The sequence below is a fragment of the Parambassis ranga genome, chromosome 10, assembly GCF_900634625.1.
Source record: "Parambassis ranga chromosome 10, fParRan2.1, whole genome shotgun sequence".
In the NCBI taxonomy this organism is placed as follows: domain Eukaryota; kingdom Metazoa; phylum Chordata; class Actinopteri; family Ambassidae; genus Parambassis; species Parambassis ranga.
Window position 1 is genome coordinate 12,015,057 of NC_041031.1, and position 20,010 is coordinate 12,035,066.

The following is a 20,010-nucleotide window of genomic DNA, read 5'->3' on the forward strand; positions in this document are numbered from 1 at the left end:
ATAAGTGCTTTTGAAGTTAGAGTAGAAGCTAAAGACGGTTTAGGACTAACATCATATGCTAAAGTTATGATAGATGTAACAGATGTGAATGATAATGTGCCGGTGATACATCTAAAATCGGTGTCAAACCCCATACCCGAGAACGTGTCACCTGGTTCAGAGGTGGGCATCATCAACGTGCAGGACAGAGACTCTGAAAATAACGGACAGGTCCGCTGCTCCATCCAGCAAAACGTCCCTTTTAAGTTGGTTCCGTCTATTAAAAACTATTATTCTCTGGTGACCACAGGACAACTGGACCGTGAACTAGTGTCTGATTACAACATTACAATCACTGCCACTGACGAGGGCTCTCCACCTCTGTCCTCCTCTAAAACTGTTCAGTTATCTGTAGCTGACATCAACGACAACCCACCTGTGTTTGAGGAGCAGTCCTACAGCGCATATGTGACTGAAAATAACAAACCTGGCTCCACTTTGTGTTCCGTTAGTGCTCGAGACCCCGACTGGAGACAAAACGGTACAGTGATTTATTCTCTGTTAGCTGGTGAGGTGAACGGTGCCCCGGTGTCCTCCTATCTGTCTGTTAACGTAGACACGGGGGTGATCCACGCTGTGAGGTCGTTTGATTATGAACACTTTAGGAGTTTTAAAGTCCAGGTGATGGCCAGAGACAACGGTTCTCCTCCGCTGAGCAGCAACGTGAGCGTCAGTGTGTTCATATCTGATGTGAACGACAACTCTCCTCAGATACTGTACCCTGCGGCGGAGGGCAACTCCTTCATGACCGAGCTGGTCCCCAAAGCTGCACACGGAGGCTCTCTTGTGTCCAAAGTGATAGCTGTGGACGCAGACTCCGGACAGAACGCCTGGCTGTCCTATCAAATACTCAAATCCACTGATCCGGGACTTTTCAGTATTGGTGTCCACAGTGGAGAGATCAGGACACAGCGGGACATTTCCGAGTCTGACAGCATGAAACAGAACCTCATTGTGTCAGTGAAAGATAACGGACAGCCCTCTCTGTCTGCCACCTGTGCCATGTTTTTACTTATTTCTGATAACTTGGCTGAGGTTCCAGAGCTGAAAGATATTTCTTATGATGAGAAGAACTCCAAACTAACTTCATTCCTCATCATCGCGCTGGTGTCTGTGTCCACCTGTTTTCTGACCTTCATCATCATCATCTTGGGTGTGAGGTTTTGTCGCAGGAGAAAGCCCAGACTGTTGTTTGATGGAGCAGTTGCCATCCCCAGCGCTTATCTCCCTCCTAATTATGCAGATGTTGACGGTACAGGAACTTTACGCAGCACTTACAATTATGACGCCTACCTGACAACAGGATCTAGAACCAGTGACTTTAAGTTTGTGACATCTTACAATGACAACACACTGCCTGCTGACCAGACCTTGAGGAAGAGACGATCAGACTTTGATGAACTGTTTGATCCATCCGGAGAGTCCCTAGAGGTAGGACAAATGGATTTGCCGTGTAATGTAAAGTAATATTCCACTAATGTTGTCATCTAATTGGCTGTTATACTCCTTGAGTGTATTCTTTTCCGTGCAGTTGCTCTAAATTTGTCTATAATGTTTTATATTAATGACTTGTAGGACATTGTTGATTTTTTTTTCATTATTCTGACATGGTTTTCACATTTTCCTGGTAACATATGATTCGTGGTTCGAAACCTTTCATATCACACTCGCACTCAGTTGACGCTAAAGAAAACGGTTTAGATTCAAAGTGCAAATTTGAAAATCTATGCTGTAGAACAAAAAGCAAACCAAATGTCTGTTCAAAGTGTTGAATAGGTTTTAAAACGTGTAAAGTAAATATTTAAAATTATATTAATTACTTTTGATTTGTATATTGATTGAAAACGATCACTAGTTTAAGACCCTATAATTTTTTGAATGCAAACACCTTTTAAAATGTGTATTTTGTACGTTGCACGTCTGTTATTACTTGTAGTGCCAGAGCAGATCAGTCCCTCTTGTCAATTCTTAAAGAACAAAATCTTAAACAAGGAAAAAAAACTGCGAATCTCCTTCCCGCTGACACGCTGTTCACGGTGTTGAATTAAATCCGCTCTTTTTATGCGCTATCAATCTAAACAATAGGGGGTCATATTTTCATTTGTGAATTAACAGTGAACAGGCATTGCATTGCTTGTCGTGGCGGTGACTGTGGTACCTTGACTGGCGCAGTAGTGTATATGTAATATTACGAATAAGCTCACAGCGTCGCTGCTCACTCACAGATGCAATACGATTCATTTCTCCACCCCTTACTAAAGGAGTGGTTGCACTAAAGAGCTGCCATTGTTGTAGGAGCGGCTAATACTTTGATTTGATCATTAAACTCTAATTTTACAAGTACAGGAAATTTTTCCGTCGATTCAACTCTGTTTTTGGAAGAAGCAATGGATCTCAGAGAACAAGGTTGGCTAAGATTTGTCTGCAGGCTTGCTCTTTTTGTCCACATCGCCAAGGCAGACCTCAGTTATTCTGTTCCGGAGGAGATGAGACCCGGATCGATTGTTGGAAATATTGCTAAGGATCTCGGCTTGGAAGTGAGGAAATTAGCCAGCCGTAAACCCCGGTTTGATGCCGAGGAAAGCTACCAGCATTATTGTGATATTGATCTAAATACTGGAAACTTGGTCATCAAGGAAAGAATTGATAGAGAGGAGCTTTGCAGCGAGAGGGTTTCGTGCATGCTTAAATTTGAATTAGTCCTTGAGAACCCCTTGGAACTGCACCGCATTTCACTGCTAGTCCAGGATGTAAATGACAATCCACCCATTTTTCCAAAGGACGCAGTTAGGTTAGAAATAAGTGAGTCTGCCGCCAAAGGAGCTCGGTATCGTGTCACAGAAGCACACGACGCGGATATCGGACAAAATACAGTGAAACAATACAGTTTACGAAATAGTCAGCATTTTATTTTATCTGTTAAAAGTGGCACTGATGAATCGAAGAACGTCGAGCTGGTGTTAGAAAAGGAGTTAGACCGCGAAATAGAGCAGGATTTAAATTTTGTTCTGGTTGCAGTTGATGGTGGAAATCCACAGCGATCAGGGACTGCCAATATACATGTGACTGTACTTGATGCCAATGATAATGCGCCTGTGTTTGCTCAGGCCGTTTACAAAGCCAGTCTGCCTGAAGATTCTGTTATTGACACTATAGTCTTAAGTGTAAGCGCCACTGATGCAGACGAGGGAGTCAATGGGGAGGTGACATATGACTTTAGTCGCATTTCAGAAAGGGCTAGAAAAGTTTTCTCGCTGAACAGTAAAACTGGAGAGATTAAAATAACTGGAGCACTTGATTTTGAGAGTGACTCCAAATATGAGATGCGCATTGATGCCAAAGATGGTTTTGGACTTTCATCAGATGTCAAGTTAATGATTGATATCACCGATGTGAATGACAACGCTCCAGTGATACATATAAAATCCCTGTCAAACCCTATACCCGAGAACGTGTCAACTGGTACAGAGGTGGGCATCATCAACGTGCAGGACAGAGACTCTGAAAATAACGGACAGGTCCGCTGCTCCATCCAGCAAAACATCCCTTTTAAGTTGGTTCCGTCTATTAAAAACTATTATTCTCTGGTGACCACAGGACAACTGGACCGTGAACTAGTGTCTGATTACAACATTACAATCACTGCTACTGACGAGGGCTCTCAACCTCTGTCCTCCTCTAAAACTGTTCAGTTATCTGTAGCTGACATCAACGACAACCCACCTGTGTTTGAGGAGCAGTCCTACAGCGCATATGTGACTGAAAATAACAAACCTGGCTCCACTTTGTGTTCCGTTAGTGCTCGAGACCCCGACTGGAGACAAAACGGTACAGTGATTTATTCTCTGTTAGCTGGTGAAGTAAACGGTGCCCCGGTGTCCTCCTATCTGTCTGTTAACGGAGACACGGGGGTGATCCACGCTGTGAGGTCGTTTGATTATGAACACTTTAGGAGTTTTAAAGTCCAGGTGATGGCCAGAGACAACGGTTCTCCTCCGCTGAGCAGCAACGTGAGCGTCAGTGTGTTCATATCTGATGTGAACGACAACTCTCCTCAGATACTGTACCCTGCGGCGGAGGGCAACTCCTTCATGACCGAGCTGGTCCCCAAAACTGCACACGGAGGCTCTTTGGTGTCCAAAGTGATAGCGGTGGACGCAGACTCCGGACAGAACGCCTGGCTGTCCTATCGAATAATCAAATCCACTGATCCGGGACTTTTCAGTATTGGTGTCTACAGTGGAGAGATCAGGACACAGCGGGACATTTCCGACTCTGACAGCATGAAACAGAACCTCATTGTGGCAGTGAAAGATAACGGACAGCCCTCTCTGTCTGCCACCTGTCCCGTGTATTTACTTATTTCTGATAACTTGGCTGAAGTACCAGAGCTGAAAGATATCTCTTATGATGAGAAAAATTCCAAACTAACTTCATACCTGATCATCGCGCTGGTGTCTGTGTCCACCTTTTTTCTGACCTTCATCATCATCATCTTGGGTGTGAGGTTTTGTCGCAGGAGAAAGCCCAGACTGTTGTTTGATGGAGCAGTTGCCATCCCCAGCGCTTATCTCCCTCCTAATTATGCAGATGTTGACGGCACAGGAACTTTACGCAGCACTTGTAATTATGACGCCTACCTCACAACAGGATCTAGAACCAGTGACTTTAAGTTTGTGACATCTTACAATGATAACACACTGCCTGCTGATCAGACTCTGAAGAAAAGTCCAACAGATTTTCTTGAGGCTTTCGGCGATTCTTATGTTTCTCCTCAGGTAAGAATGCCAGAGTGAAATGATCACTATGTTGCACACATCACAGTTCGGTGGCTGTACTTAAACATCGTTATCGTAGACGCGTGAAGTTCTCACGATTCGTGTAAAGTTGCTGTCCGTGGTGCTGAATGCAAGCTGAGGGCAATTTGAAGGCAGTTTCAAGGCATGAACTTTGATGTTCTTACTGATATATAGATTTAACTTATGCATGTCTATGCCTGTTAAACTTTGTGGAAATGAATAGAAATCCTTTCACTGTGCACGTTTATCTTAAAGGTTGTGTGCAGTATTTTTAAACCCTGTGTCTTTTTGTCTTGATGCAATATTGCATTGAAAAGTTTTATATGACATTTAGGCAACAGCCCCCTTGTTTCTAGCCAACCCTTTCTTACCAGTTGTTTCTTTTTAAATATATTTGATTTTGTCTACGATTGTATTACATAGCCCTCACTGTGGTTATTCAGAAAGTAGCATGCTCTTTGTTAAATGAACACACTAAGTCGCTGTCTACCAGTTTACTGAACATGGGAATGCCATGTAGTGTCAAGTCTCCACCCATTGCTCATCAGCTTTTTGTTGGAGAGCCATCGAAATCGGCGCTTACTCCTTGCTTTGTCTTCTTATTCAGTTTCATGCGTATTTGTGATTTACAACAAAACACTTTTGACATACTCTTTACGAGTGGATGTTGGGCATTTAATAATGGAGCATGGGGAATCTTCTAAGTTTGCCATAGTCTCCCTCCTTGTCATCGTTCTACTTTTGCTGCAATCCATACGTGCTGAGGTGAGCTATTCAATCGAAGAGGAGAGGAAACCTGGAACTGTTATTGGGAATATAGCCAGAGATCTCGGCTTGGTTGTTAATACCCTGTCAAACCGCAAGGCCCGCATTGATTTGGAGGATAGTAACGAACGGTTTTGTGATATCAATTTGAAGACCGGAGATTTGAATGTTGCTGAGCAGCTTGATAGAGAGAGTCTTTATGGCACTAAACCGTCGTGCATTTTGATTCAGGAACTCGTACTGGAGAATCCTTTAGAATTACATCGTATAAATCTACACATTCAGGACATAAACGACAATTCTCCACAGTTCAAAGGAGAATTAATCAGAATAGAACTAAGCGAATCCACAGAAAAGGGTACTCGTTTCGTAATAGAGGAAGCACATGACGCAGATATCGGTAAAAATTCTGTTCAGAGATACAGCTTACATAAGAATGGAAATTTTATCCTAAGTACTGAGGGAAACAAAGTTGAACTTGTTCTTGAGAATAAACTTGACAGAGAGACACAGCAAGTGATTAATTTGCCTCTAACCGCTCTTGATGGTGGTTCTCCGCAGAGATCTGGTACTGTAATGATACATGTTACTGTACTGGATGCTAATGATAACGCTCCAGTATTCACCCAAGCTGTTTATAAAGCTAGTCTGCCTGAAAACTCTCCTCTTGATACTCTAGTAGTTACAGTCAGTGCTACAGATGCCGATGATGGGGTCAATGGTGAGGTGACGTATGGATTTGGTCATGTTTCAGAGACAGATGAAAAGGTATTTTCTATTGACAGTAAAACTGGGGAAATAAGAGTAATTGGTGCCACAGACTTTGAGAAGAAGAGATCGTTTGAGCTACGAGTAATGGCAAAAGATGGATTAGGATTAAATTCTTATGGCAAAATTTATATTGACCTAACTGATGAAAATGATAACGCTCCTGTAGTGTATTTGAAATCTGTGACTAATCCGATACCCGAGAACGTGCCACCTGGTACAGAAGTGGGCATCATTAACGTGCAGGACAGAGACTCTGAGAATAACAGACAGGTCCGCCGCTCCATTCAGCAAAATGTCCCATTTAAGTTGGCTCCTTCCATTAAAAACTATTATTCTCTGGTGACCACAGGACAACTGGACCGTGAACTAGTGTCTGATTACAACATTACAATCACTGCCACTGACGAGGGCTCTCCACCTCTGTCCTCCTCTAAAACTGTTCAGTTATCTGTAGCTGACATCAACGACAACCCACCTGTGTTTGAGGAGCAGTCCTACAGCGCATATGTGACTGAAAACAACAAACCTGGCTCCACTTTGTGTTCCGTTAGTGCTCGAGATCCTCAACGGTTCTCCTCCGCTGAGCAGCAACGTGACCGTCAGTGTGTTCATATCTGATGTGAATGACAACTCTCCTCAGATACTGTACCCCGCCCCGGAGGGAAACACCTTCATGACCGAGCTGGTCCCCAAAGCTGCACACGGAGGCTCTCTGGTGTCCAAAGTGATAGCTGTGGACGCAGACTCCGGACAGAACGCCTGGCTGTCCTATCATATAGTTAAATCCACGGATCCGGGACTTTTCTCTATTGGTGTTCACAGTGGAGAGATCAGGACACAGCGGGACATTTCCGAGTCTGACAGCATGAAACAGAACCTCATTGTGGCAGTGATAGATAACGGACAGCCCTCTCTGTCTGCCACCTGTGCCATGTATTTACTTATTTCTGATAACTTGGCTGAAGTGCCAGAGCTGAAGGACATTTCTTATGATGAGAAGAATTCCAAACTAACTTCATACCTGATTGTTGCGCTGGTGTCTGTGTCCACCTTTTTTCTGACCTTCATCATCCTCATCCTTGGTGTGAGATTTTGTCGCAGGCGAAAGCCCAGACTGTTGTTTGATGGAGCAGTTGCCATCCCCAGCGCTTATCTCCCTCCTAATTATGCAGAAGTTGACGGCACAGGAACTTTACGCAGCACTTACAATTATGACGCCTACCTGACAACAGGATCTAGAACCAGTGACTTTAAGTTTGTGACATCTTACAATGACAACACGCTGCCTGCTGATCAGACACTGAGAAAAAGTCCATCAGATTTTGTTGATGCATTTGAAGATTGTGGTGCTTCTTCTGAGGTATGAATTCATGTCTTTGTTCGTAGTATATTAACACAGTTACTGTGCTCAAAATTCAAAATGTGGTCATTGCAGGGTTACCTTCTACTTTTACATGTTACCAGAAGAGCCTGTTTGTCTTAGTTTTCCCCCCCCTCAAGACTGAATATTTGGCACATCATTTTTATGCCTGGTGGCATCTCGGCCATGTCGCTGTCCATGGTGCTAAACTTTGTGTTTATCTTGCGTTGCATTTTGACGAGCAGTTATCCTCTTTGCTTTTCAATGTGCTAACACATTTAGAGTAAATTTTAAGCTCTGGATTTGTACATGGAGTGTTTTGATTCATTCACTCTTTAGTTAAATTTATTAACTACGAAATAGTAGAAAATCACATACTTGTAACAATTGTAATAGTCTGCGTTCATGGACAGTAATGCCATGCTTTGCATTATACATTATTTAAGGTGTAACATCTCTCTTCTAATGTCTTTTTGTTTTTGTTTTTTTTTTTTTTGTGAAGGACATGCTGTGCTGAGCCACTTTTGTCCTGTTGTCCATGCATTAAAACCAATAGTGGTATCGGTTTATTTCGGGGTTTTTTTCAAACCCCAAAGCATCAAGAGATTTTTTATATAAGCTGCCGTTTAATGCATTTCTATCCATTGTAAGTGTATTTGTTTATATATTTTAAGTTACATGGCTTTCTCGTCCTAATGTGTGTCATTTGAGCAGAGCCTTTGATTTTGCTTTGTGCCTCTATTCATGGTGCTGAACCTTGCTGCTCGTTGATGAATTGTTAGTAGTTAATTGTACATCGTCCTTCTTTTACTTACAGTATTTTCAGGTTTTTATTTTAGGTTTTAAGATTAGATTCATCTTATTTTTCCCATTGAATCTCATGTAATCCATCACGAGGTTATGATTTATTTATTTATTCAAGAATTTGCTTTCAAGATTAGGCTAACACAACATGTTGGCCACTCACTTAATTGAGGAAATAAATGGTAGGCCTACGTCATTTCTCGGGTATATTCATTAATACTTTCATTTTATTCAGAAGGAATACCGCTGTATGTTTTACGCACTATACAAATATTTGATCATGTTTTGTCGTAAACCTTACAGTAAATTTAATATATACAGATTTTATGTCCACATACTATATCGAAGAAGCAGGAATAACCTCCTGGTTTTATTGTTTGGTTTTTACCAGATGCAGGTGGACTTTGCAATACATTTTGTTTAGGAAGAAATAGCAACGTTGTAAAGAGGTTTAACATTTAAAGCTTCCTGAAAATACTTTAAATGTAACCCTTTCCAAATGCTCCTGACAAGTCAGAAATGTTGTTACTGTCACTATTGTGAAAAGCTGTAGATTGGTTCAGGTAGAAAAACTGTCTTTATAAATGTTTATACTAGCCTACTTAAACTTCACTAGTATTTCAATACATTGTGTTTAAAACAAAAGAATAACTAATTACTGTAGTCACAATTCCCTCAGCTGTTATCTATCATTCATACTCACGGTGTCACTATAGGCCAGCTTTGGAGTTGAATATCCTGCACTCTTTGCACACCACCCATTATTGGGTTTTGTCGCTCTGTGTTCTCTCGTCTTCAGGATCAGCGACAAATGACTACACGGCAGATATTCATAAAAAAAACCCCGTATTTTATTGCTTGAAATCAGCGTTTTTCAATTTGTTCAGTGGGGTTACCGTCTAAGGATGGCGTTTATAAGACCCGCTCATCAAAGCTGTGGCTTTGTCTTCTTTGTTATGTTGCATTGCGCACACGGAGACCTGAGCTATTCTGTACAGGAGGAACTGAAGCCCGGATCTGTTATTGGAAACATCGCCAAGGATGTCGGATTGGAGCTGGGCAGACTGTCTGCTCGGAAGGCTCGGGTTGAGATAGAAGGAAGTGAAAGACAGTATTTCGGGATTAACCTTCGAAGTGGAGATTTATTCGTTGCAGAAAGAATTGACAGGGAAGAGCATTGTGGACAAAAGCCTTCGTGTGTGCTGAAATTCGACTTGTTATTAGAGAATCCTCTGGAGCTACACCGGCTGTCCCTGCAGGTGCAAGACATAAACGACAATCCACCTATTTTTTTGAAGGATGTCATAAAGCTTGAGATTACAGAGTCAGCTGACAAAGGAGCTAGGTATCGTATTAATGCAGCACGTGATGCAGACATAGGCCAGAATTCCATTCAAAACTACATTTTACAACGAAACGCTAACTTTGTGTTCAGTATTCAGACAAGTGCTGGCGGTAAATATGGTGAGCTGGTTTTAGATAAGGAGTTAGACAGAGAGGAACAGCAGGAAATGAAATTGTTGCTGACAGCTGTGGATGGTGGATCTCCTCAGAGATCCGGGACTGTAGTCATACATGTCATTGTACTTGATGCCAATGATAACTCTCCTGTATTCACTGAGGGTGTATATACAGCCAGTTTAGCGGAAAACTCACCTCTGAAAACTCCAGTTATTAAAGTAAGTGCATCAGATGCAGACGAAGGTGTTAATGGAGAGATTACTTATGAATTTACTCAACTCTCTGATAAATCAGAAAAAATATTTTCACTAAATCATAAAACTGGAGAGATCTTTGTATCAGGTGACATAGATTATGAAGAGGGTTCAAAATACGAAGTGATGGTTGAGGCCAAAGATGGTTATGGTCTCTCTTCAGAAGCAAAAGTAATTATTGACATTATTGATGTGAATGACAATGCTCCAGTGATACATCTGAAATCGCTGTCAAGCCCCATACCTGAGAACATGTCACCTGGTACCGAGGTGGGCATCATTAACGTGCAGGACAGAGACTTTGAGAAGAACAGACAGGTTCGCTGCTCCATTCAGCAAAACGTCCCCTTTAAGTTGGTTCCATCTATTAAAAACTATTATTCTCTGGTGACCACTGGACAACTGGACCGTGAACTAGTATGTGATTACAACATTACAATCACTGCCACTGACGAGGGCTCTCCACCTCTGTCCTCCTCTAAAACTGTTCAGTTATCTGTAGCTGACATCAACGACAACCCACCTGTGTTTGAGGAGCAGTCCTACAGCGCATATGTTACTGAAAATAACAAACCTGGCTCCACTTTGTGTTCCGTTAGTGCCCTAGACCCCGACTGGAGACAAAACGGTACAGTGATTTATTCTCTGTTAGGTGGTGAGCTGAACGGTGTCCCGGTGTCCTCCTATCTGTCTGTTAACGGAGACACGGGAGTGATCCACGCTTTAAGGTCGTTTGATTATGAACAGTTCAGGAGTTTTAAAGTCCAGGTGGTGGCCAGAGACAACGGTTCTCCCCCGCTGAGCAGCAACGTGACCGTCAGTGTGTTCATATCTGATGTGAATGACAACTCTCCTCAGATACTGTACCCCGCCCCAGAGGGCAACTCCTATATGACCGAGCTGGTCCCCAAAACTGCACACGGAGGCTCTCTAGTGTCCAAAGTGATAGCTGTGGACGCAGACTCCGGACAGAACGCCTGGCTGTCCTATCAAATAGTCAAATCCACTGATCCAGGACTTTTCAGTATTGGTGTCCACAGTGGAGAGATCAGGACGCAGCGGGACATTTCCGAGTCTGACAGCATGAAACAGAACCTTATTGTGGCTGTGAAAGACAACGGACAGCCCTCTCTGTCTGCCACCTGTGCCATTTATTTACTTATTTCTGATAACTTGGCTGAAGTGCCAGAGCTGAAAGATATTTCTTATGATGAGAAGAATTCCAAACTAACCTCATACCTGATCATCGCGCTGGTGTCTGTGTCCACCTTTTTTCTGACCTTCATCATCATCATCTTGGGTGTGAGGTTTTGTCGCAGGAGAAAGCCCAGACTGTTGTTTGATGGAGCAGTTGCCATCCCCAGCGCTTATCTCCCTCCTAATTACGCAGATGTCGACGGCACAGGAACTTTACGCAGCACTTACAATTACGACGCCTACCTGACAACAGGATCTAGAACCAGTGACTTTAAGTTTGTGACATCTTATAATGACAACACGATGCCTGCTGACCAGTGTATGAGGAAAAGTCTATCAGACTTTGCTGATGCCTTTGGGGAATGTGATGCTCCTCTTGAGGTAGGAATAACGATGTCGTTCTGTTTAATCATTTTTACTTTAAGTATTCAAAAAAACAAAAAACAAAAACAGACTAATAATTTGGTGTCAAGTCTTGTCTTGTTCATGAGTTGGAACACCATAGCCGATATTCACTCTTAAATACTTCATGGATAACAATTTGTTTACATGTAAATGCACAACTTGAACGAGATTTTAGCATTCACCACCAGCTACACTTTGAGTTCCTCTCACATGCTCCAGAAATTGCATTTAAATTTTATTTTATATCATTTTTCATAAACAGTTTTTGTGTTGTCATACCAACAGCATTAGTTTGTGTGATTTGAGCTTGCCGTAATTGTCGCTCACCATGGTGCTGAATCTCTTTAGCCATGGATGAGCTATTTTTAGTGATACCTTAATTCTTTATTATTAATTTTTTACCTGTTTAACGTTTTAGTGTATAGCTGAAATTTGTTTTTTTCTCTGAAGGAAATCCTATACTATTTTTTTATCTATCCTTTGAGTTCACTCAAAAGAAAAGAATCACGTCTTTGAAATGACAGAAATGACGTCCCCTAAATGTTTTAACGTGTATCGCACAAAGGAATTACTCCTAGGGGTTTGATTGAATTTTACAGTGAAAGCCACAACCATAGTTTGTCCCACCAGTGCACCTTCAAAGTCATACTGTCACTCGTTTATGTTTGTGTTCATTCTTTTCGTTAAGTGGATATATTTATATGACTTTATTTTGACAAGATGGAAACATTTTGCATATATTTATGCTAAGATTGGAAATATGTCTTTTGTTTGAGCGAGCGTGAGACAAAGTCTTCGAACCAAACCTAAGTTACTGGTAATACAGTGAAGTACATGCTATTTTGCGTAGTGTTGTCTGCGTGACTGTGAGCAAGTTTACCTTATGTTAAGTTCTTTTGGGCGACTCATAATTTTTCATAAATTGTCATAACACTAAGAATACGCCTCAATTGACGTGAGTAAAAATAGTAATGCCCTCATTTCATTGCTGTGGTTTTAATAAATCACTAAGCCCAAAGGATTTGCTCTATATTCATGTAACTTGAACTGCTTTGATTTATCTTTTGTACTCACGGTGTCACTGTTGACCAGCTAAGGAAACCAATGTTCAGTCATCTTTGCACACCACCCATTACTGCACTCGACGACTCTGTTGTCTGGTCTTTCACTTCGATGACAAATGCTTAAACAGCATATATACAGTTTTTATCGAATAGCCCATTTTTGAAGTTAGATTGTTAAATTTGTGTAATAGAATTGTTATCCGAGAGATGCATCCACATACTGTTCTTCAAAGGTGTGGCTTTGTCTTCTTTGTTCTGATGCATTACGCACAGGGAGACCTAAGTTATTCTGTTCCGGAGGAACTGAAAGACGGATCTGTTATTGGAAATATCGCCAAGGATCTCGGATTGGAGCTGGGCAGACTGTCTGCTCGTAAAGCTCGTGTTGAGATGGAAGGAAGTGAGAGAAAGTATTGCGGGATTAACCTTCGAAGTGGAGATTTATTCGTTGCAGAAAGAATCGACAGAGAGGAGCATTGTAAAGAAAAACCTTCGTGTGTCCTGAAATTCGACTTGCTATTAGAGAATCCACTGGAGCTACAGCGGCTCTCCCTGCAGATACAAGACATAAACGACAATGCACCAGCCTTCCCAAAGGATGTTATAAAGCTTGAGATTACAGAGTCGGCAGACAAAGGAGCTAGGTATCGTATTAATACAGCGCAAGACGCAGACATAGGCCAGAATTCCGTTCAAAACTACATTTTGCAACAAAACGCTCACTTTGTGTTCAGTATTCAGACAACAAGTGCTGGCAGTAAATATGGTGAGCTTGTTTTAGATAAGGAGTTAGACAGAGAGGAACGGCAGGAAATGAAATTGTTGCTAACAGCTGTGGATGGTGGATCTCCTCAGAGATCCGGGACTGTAGTCATACATGTCATTGTACTTGATGCCAATGATAACTCTCCTGTATTCACTGAGGCTGTATATACAGCTACTTTAGCAGAAAATGTACCTCTGACGACTTCAGTTATTAGAGTAAGTGCATCAGATGCAGACGAAGGTGTTAATGGAGAGATCACTTATGAATTTAGTCGACTCTCTGACAAATCGCAAAAGCGTTTTTCACTAGATCATAAAACTGGAGAAATATTTGTATCAGGTGACATAGATTATGAAGAGGGTTCAAAATATGAAGTGATGGTTGAGGCCAAAGATGGTTATGGTTTGTCATCAGAAGCAAAAGTAATTATTGACATCATTGATGTGAATGATAATGCTCCAGTGATATATCTGAAATCCTTGTCAACCCCCATACCTGAGAACGTGTCACCTGGTACAGAGGTGGGCATCATTAACGTGCAGGACAGCGACTCAGAGAATAACAGACAGGTCCGCTGCTCCATTCAGCAAAACGTCCCTTTTAAGTTGGTTCCATCTATTAAAAACTATTATTCTCTGGTGATCACAGGACAACTGGACCGTGAACTAGTGTCTGATTACAACATTACAGTCACTGCCACTGACGAGGGCTCTCCACCTCTGTCCTCCTCTAAAACTGTTCAGTTATCTGTAGCTGACATCAACGACAACCCACCTGTGTTTGAGGAACAGTCCTACAGCGCACTAGTGACTGAAAATAACAAACCTGGCTCCGCTTTGTGTTCCGTTAGTGCTCGAGACCCCGATTGGAGACAAAACGGTACAGTGATCTATTCTCTGTTAGCTGGTGAAGTGAACGGTGCTCCGCTGTCCTCCTATCTGTCTGTTAACGGAGACACGGGGCTGATCCACGCTGTGAGGTCGTTTGATTATGAACAGTTCAGGAGTTTTAAAGTCCAGGTGATGGCCAGAGACAACGGTTCTCCTCCGCTGAGCAGCAACGTAACCGTCAGTGTGTTCATATCTGATGTCAATGACAACTCTCCTCAGATACTGTACCCTGCGGCGGAGGGCAACTCCTTCATGACCGAGCTGGTCCCCAAAGCTGCACACGGAGGCTCTCTTGTGTCCAAAGTGATAGCTGTGGACGCAGACTCCGGACAGAACGCCTGGCTGTCCTATCAAATACTCAAATCCACTGATCCGGGACTTTTCAGTATTGGTGTCCACAGTGGAGAGATCAGGACACAGCGGGACATTTCCGAGTCTGACAGCATGAAACAGAACCTTATTGTGGCTGTGAAAGACAACGGACAGCCCTCTCTGTCTGCCACCTGTGCCATTTATTTACTTATTTCTGATAACTTGGCTGAAGTGCCAGAGCTGAAAGATATTTCTTATGATGAGAAGTATTCCAAACTAACCTCATACCTGATCATCGCGCTGGTGTCTGTGTCCACCTTTTTCCTGACCTTCATCATCATCGTCCTGGGTGTAAGGTTTTGTCGCAGGCGGAAGCCCAGACTGTTGTTTGATGGAGCAGTTGCCATCCCCAGCGCTTATCTCCCTCCTAATTATGCAGATGTTGACGGTACAGGAACTTTACGCAGCACTTACAATTATGACGCCTCCCTGACAACAGGATCTAGAACCAGTGACTTTAAGTTTGTGACATCTTACAATGACAACACCCTGCCTGTTGACCAGACTCTGAAGAAAAGTCCATCAGATTTACTTGATGGGTTTGGCTATTGTGATGCTTCTTGTGAGGTAGGTAGGTATTTGCGTTTCTAGTTGATATCTACATGTACCCATCGTTCGTGACATTGTAACATTAACTCATCGTAGAATTGCTGTTTATTTCCTAATCCTCTGTTGTTACAGACGTTAATGTTGATGTTATTTTCCCCCCAGCAGAGTTGTTTAGTTTCGTCATTTTTGATAGCAATCATATCAGTAGGATGAGTGGAACATTGTTTTTCTATGGAGGATAGGCTGTTGTGAACCACATTTTTCACTGTTTAACATAACCTCACGTTCGGTTGTTTGGAGTTTGCAAAAGCTGGTGGACATTTTGTCTTAAAGGACGCGTTACAACTGTCCTATGTGAATGTTAATTCGACGTCACCTATTTGTACTGCTGCAACAATAAGTGAGCAAACGTTGGTGATCGTTACTTCTACTTTACAACATATTTTTGGTTGGTCTTTGTTTGGTCTTTTCCTTAGTCAGAAAAAAGAACCTTGAGTTTTCATTCAAAATAGACATATAGCTATTGTTGCTACTACAGAGTACCGTTCAGTAGTTGCAAGTTAAACCCTTAGAGATTTTTTTACACATTCATAATATGTTACAGTTTTCTCGTACATGATGGGAAAACTGTCACCACAGTAGATGTACACGAAGGGATTAAATTTTTTCCGCTGATTCACTGCATGACGGCTTCACAAAGTTAATAGAAATGGTAGGAATTAATATTATATTACCACATTGTATTGGCAGAGCAGCAAATAGCTTTTCCTGCTCTACCTATCTATCTGTGGTTTTCTTAAGTCCTGCTTAAATACATCAGCAATAATACTGGGTCGGTGCTATACCTAAATTAATACTGATGGTGTCAGTGTGTACCAAGAAACGAGAAGGCACGTTCATTCTCCACCCTTACGTGTCTAGAAATTCAGAGGCTGATTCTGTTCTTTTACTACCTTCTGTGAAACGGTGTAGTGGTAGGTCCGCAATATGAGTTTTTTTCAATGAAGGAGGAAAATCGTTCTTGTGCTTTATTTGACAAAAGCAGAAGCAGATTTAATCAACTAACAATGGGATACATTACATTTGTTCTGCATTTCGGCCTTGTCTTTATTTTCCCGTCTGTCCTCCTCCCTATTAATGGAGACGTGAGCTACTCTATCCCAGAGGAGATGAAACGTGGCTCTGTGATTGGAAATATCGCCAAGGATTTAGGACTTGATTTGGGGAGATTGTCCGCTCGCAAGGCCCGTGTTGATGCCGAGGATAACAACCTTCAATACAGCGTGTTTAACCCCAATACTGGAGATTTGGTTGTACAAGAAAGGATCGACAGAGAAGTGCTTTGCGGGAAAAGGGCGTCCTGTGTCATAAAACAGGAACTGGTACTCGAGAATCCTTTAGAGCTGCACCGTGTTAGTATCCGCGTTCAGGACATCAACGACAATTCACCACAGTTTAAGGAAGAATCGCTTAAGATTGAAATTAGCGAATCGGCAGATAAAGGGTCACGTTTTCTTGTGGGTGAAGCACATGACGGAGACATAGGAGAAAATTCCCTTCAGAGCTACAATCTTGAGCAGAATGATCATTTCAAACTAAACGTGAACACAAAGGCAGGCGGCCGTAAATACTGCGAGCTTGTCTTAGACAAAGAGTTAGACAGAGAGGTAAAAAAAAAGATTATGTTATTGCTTACTGCTTTAGATGGGGGGTCACCTCAAAGATCAGGCACTGTTGTAATACATGTGTCTGTACTTGATGCTAATGATAACGCGCCAGTGTTTAGCCAGGCTGTTTATAAAGCCATTCTGCCTGAAAATTCTGCTGTGGAAACACTAGTGATCACAGTGAGTGCTACTGATGCAGACGACGGTTTAAATAGTGAAATCACCTATGGGTTTGACCATGTTTCAGATGAAAATAGTGACGTATTTTCATTAAACCCAAAGACTGGAGAAATCAGAGTTGCTGGAACTATTGATTACGAAAAAGTCTCATCATATGAAATGCAGATCGGCGCAAAAGATGGTTTGGGATTAGTTTCATACGCAACGTTAATTATTGGTGTTACAGACATGAATGACAACGCTCCAGCAATACACCTAAAATCTCTGTCAACCCCCATACCTGAGAACGCGTCACCTGGTACAGAGGTGGGCATCATTAATGTGCAGGACAGAGACTCTGAAAATAATAAACAGGTCCGCTGCTCCATACAGCAAAACGTCCCTTTTAAGTTGGTTCCATCTATTAAAAACTATTATTATCTGGTGACCAGAGGACAACTGGACCGTGAACTAGTGTCTGATTACAACATAACAATTACCGCCACTGACGAGGGCTCTCCACCTCTATCCTCCTCTAAAACTGTTCAGTTATCTGTAGCTGACATCAACGACAACCCACCTGTGTTTGAGGAGCAGTCCTACAGCGCATATGTGACTGAAAATAACAAACCTGGCGCCACTTTATGTTCCGTTACTGCTCGAGACCCCGACTGGAGACAAAACGGTACAGTGATTTATTCTCTGTTAGCTGGTGAGATGAACGGTGCCCCGGTGTCCTCCTATCTTTCTGTTAACGGGGACACGGGTGTAATCCACGCTGTGAGGTCGTTTGATTATGAACAATTCAGGAGTTTTAAAGTCCAGGTGATGGCCAGAGACAACGGTTCTCCTCCGCTTAGCAGTAACGTGACCGTCAGTGTGTTTATATCTGACGTGAATGACAACTCACCTCAGATACTGTACCCTGCCCCAGAGGGCAACTCCTTCATGACTGAGCTGGTCCCCAAAGCTGCACACGGAGGCTCTCTGGTGTCCAAAGTGGTAGCTGTGGACGCAGACTCCGGGCAGAACGCCTGGCTGTCCTATCAAATAGTCAAATCTACTGATCCGGGACTTTTCTCTATTGGTGTCCACAGTGGAGAGATCAGGACACAGCGGGACCTTTCTGAGTCTGACAGCATGAAACAGAACCTCATTGTGGCAGTGAAAGATAACGGACAGCCCTCTCTGTCTGCCACCTGTGCCATGTATTTACTTATTTCTGATAACTTGGCTGAAGTGCCAGAACTGAAGGACATTTCTTTAGATGAGAAGAATTCCAAACTAACTTCATACCTGATCATCGCGCTGGTGTCTGTGTCCACCTTTTTCCTGACCTTCATCATCATCATCGTGGGTGTGAGGTTTTGTCGCAGGAGAAAGCCCAGACTGTTGTTTGATGGAGCAGTTGCCATCCCCAGCGCTTATCTCCCTCCTAATTATGCAGATGTTGACGGTACAGGAACTTTACGCAGCACGTACAATTATGACGCCTACCTGACAACAGGATCTAGAACCAGTGACTTTAAGTTTGTGACATCTTACAATGACAACACGCTGCCTGCTGATCAGACCTTGAGGAAGAGTACCTCTGATTTTGCAGATGTATTTGGTGGTTGTGATGGTTCTCTTGAGGTAGGGGCATATTTCACATTATAAAGCTTTTTTCAATGTTGTGGTAAAGAACATATTCTGTTTCTCCAGACCGTTTACGTGAAAATATTTCTTTCTTTTAGTTATAGAAATAATTTTCATCGCATTTCATGTTTACATTCACAACATTTCGTTATTTAAGTTAACCAGTAACACATTCATATTTTTATTGTTTCCCATACTTTTGTCTGTGAAGAATGAAGTGCTTGTTCCCATTAAGCACAACGTAGTTAATTATGGGAAAATAGGAAAATTTATTCTGATTTTGCATACGTGTTTAGAGGATGTAATTTTTCTTTTGAGGAAAGAACAGTTTATTTTCTAGTGTTTGTTTTGTATGAGTTAACTGCACAGTATAGCTATTCATTTCTGTTCTCTTTCCTTCAATTGCTTTTTTTTTAGTTTCTTTCTTTTTTTTTAAGAGGTTGTTTTTCAGTCTTCAGCCTTTCGTCTCGTGTCAGCGTGCTGTTTGTGTCGCTGTCCCTGGTACTGAACGTCGATATTCGACTCCGTCTGTTCTTTCCATTTTTTTGGATTTGATATAAACTGTTGCCGTTATTATTGAGAGTTGTATCATTCAGTTTATTATAAAAAAATCACTGTAAACTACACTCAGTCTTCAATTCAGGAAAACCAAACAAAGGAGTGAAAAAATTCATCATAACAATGAGTAAAAGTGTCTGGCTTTCGTGCTTCTAGTAAGAATCGTGTTCTTTTCAGAAATAGCCCGTTTTATTCTATGATTTTCACAGTTTGGTAGTGGATGCATTTTAATCTGTAAAACATACAGTACTAGGTCTATTGATACAATAAAGTCCTCCTCAAAAGTTTTTTTTACAGAAACATACTTTTCTAACATGCGGCGCCATTAAGGATGTTTTAGACTAGCCCTACAATTATAGTCTAGCATGTTATCAACACAAATATTTGCACAGTAATGTATCTTAAGTGAGAAAAGTAACCTGGTTTCTCTAGAAAGCTCACGTGGTCCCTTATTCGCTCTGATCCGAACGTGGTTAGGTTAGGCTGCAACTG

The 20,010-nt window shown here is 42.0% G+C and overlaps 1 protein-coding gene and 1 pseudogene across 8 annotated transcripts in view; both read left to right on the forward strand.

Annotated features, from left to right (window-relative positions):
• LOC114442521 (protocadherin gamma-C5-like) overlaps window positions 1–20,010 on the forward strand; it is a 214,004-nt gene that overhangs the window by 6,919 nt on the left and 187,075 nt on the right. For 2 of the 8 annotated variants that reach the window (XM_028416168.1, XM_028416184.1), the window contains exon 1: window positions 9,349–11,831. The exons of 2 other annotated variants lie outside the window; for them this stretch is intronic. In XM_028416168.1, the coding sequence (XP_028271969.1) occupies window positions 9,444–11,831 (2,388 nt within the window). In that variant the 5' untranslated portion in view covers window positions 9,349–9,443. Of the gene's footprint in view, window positions 1–9,348; window positions 11,832–13,078; window positions 15,515–16,461; window positions 18,958–20,010 lie in introns of those variants that run through there. 4 more of the 8 variants (XM_028416169.1, XM_028416186.1, XM_028416151.1 and 1 more) reach the window with 2 other exon arrangements.
• LOC114442974 (protocadherin beta-15-like) lies at window positions 5,520–7,740 on the forward strand (annotated as a pseudogene).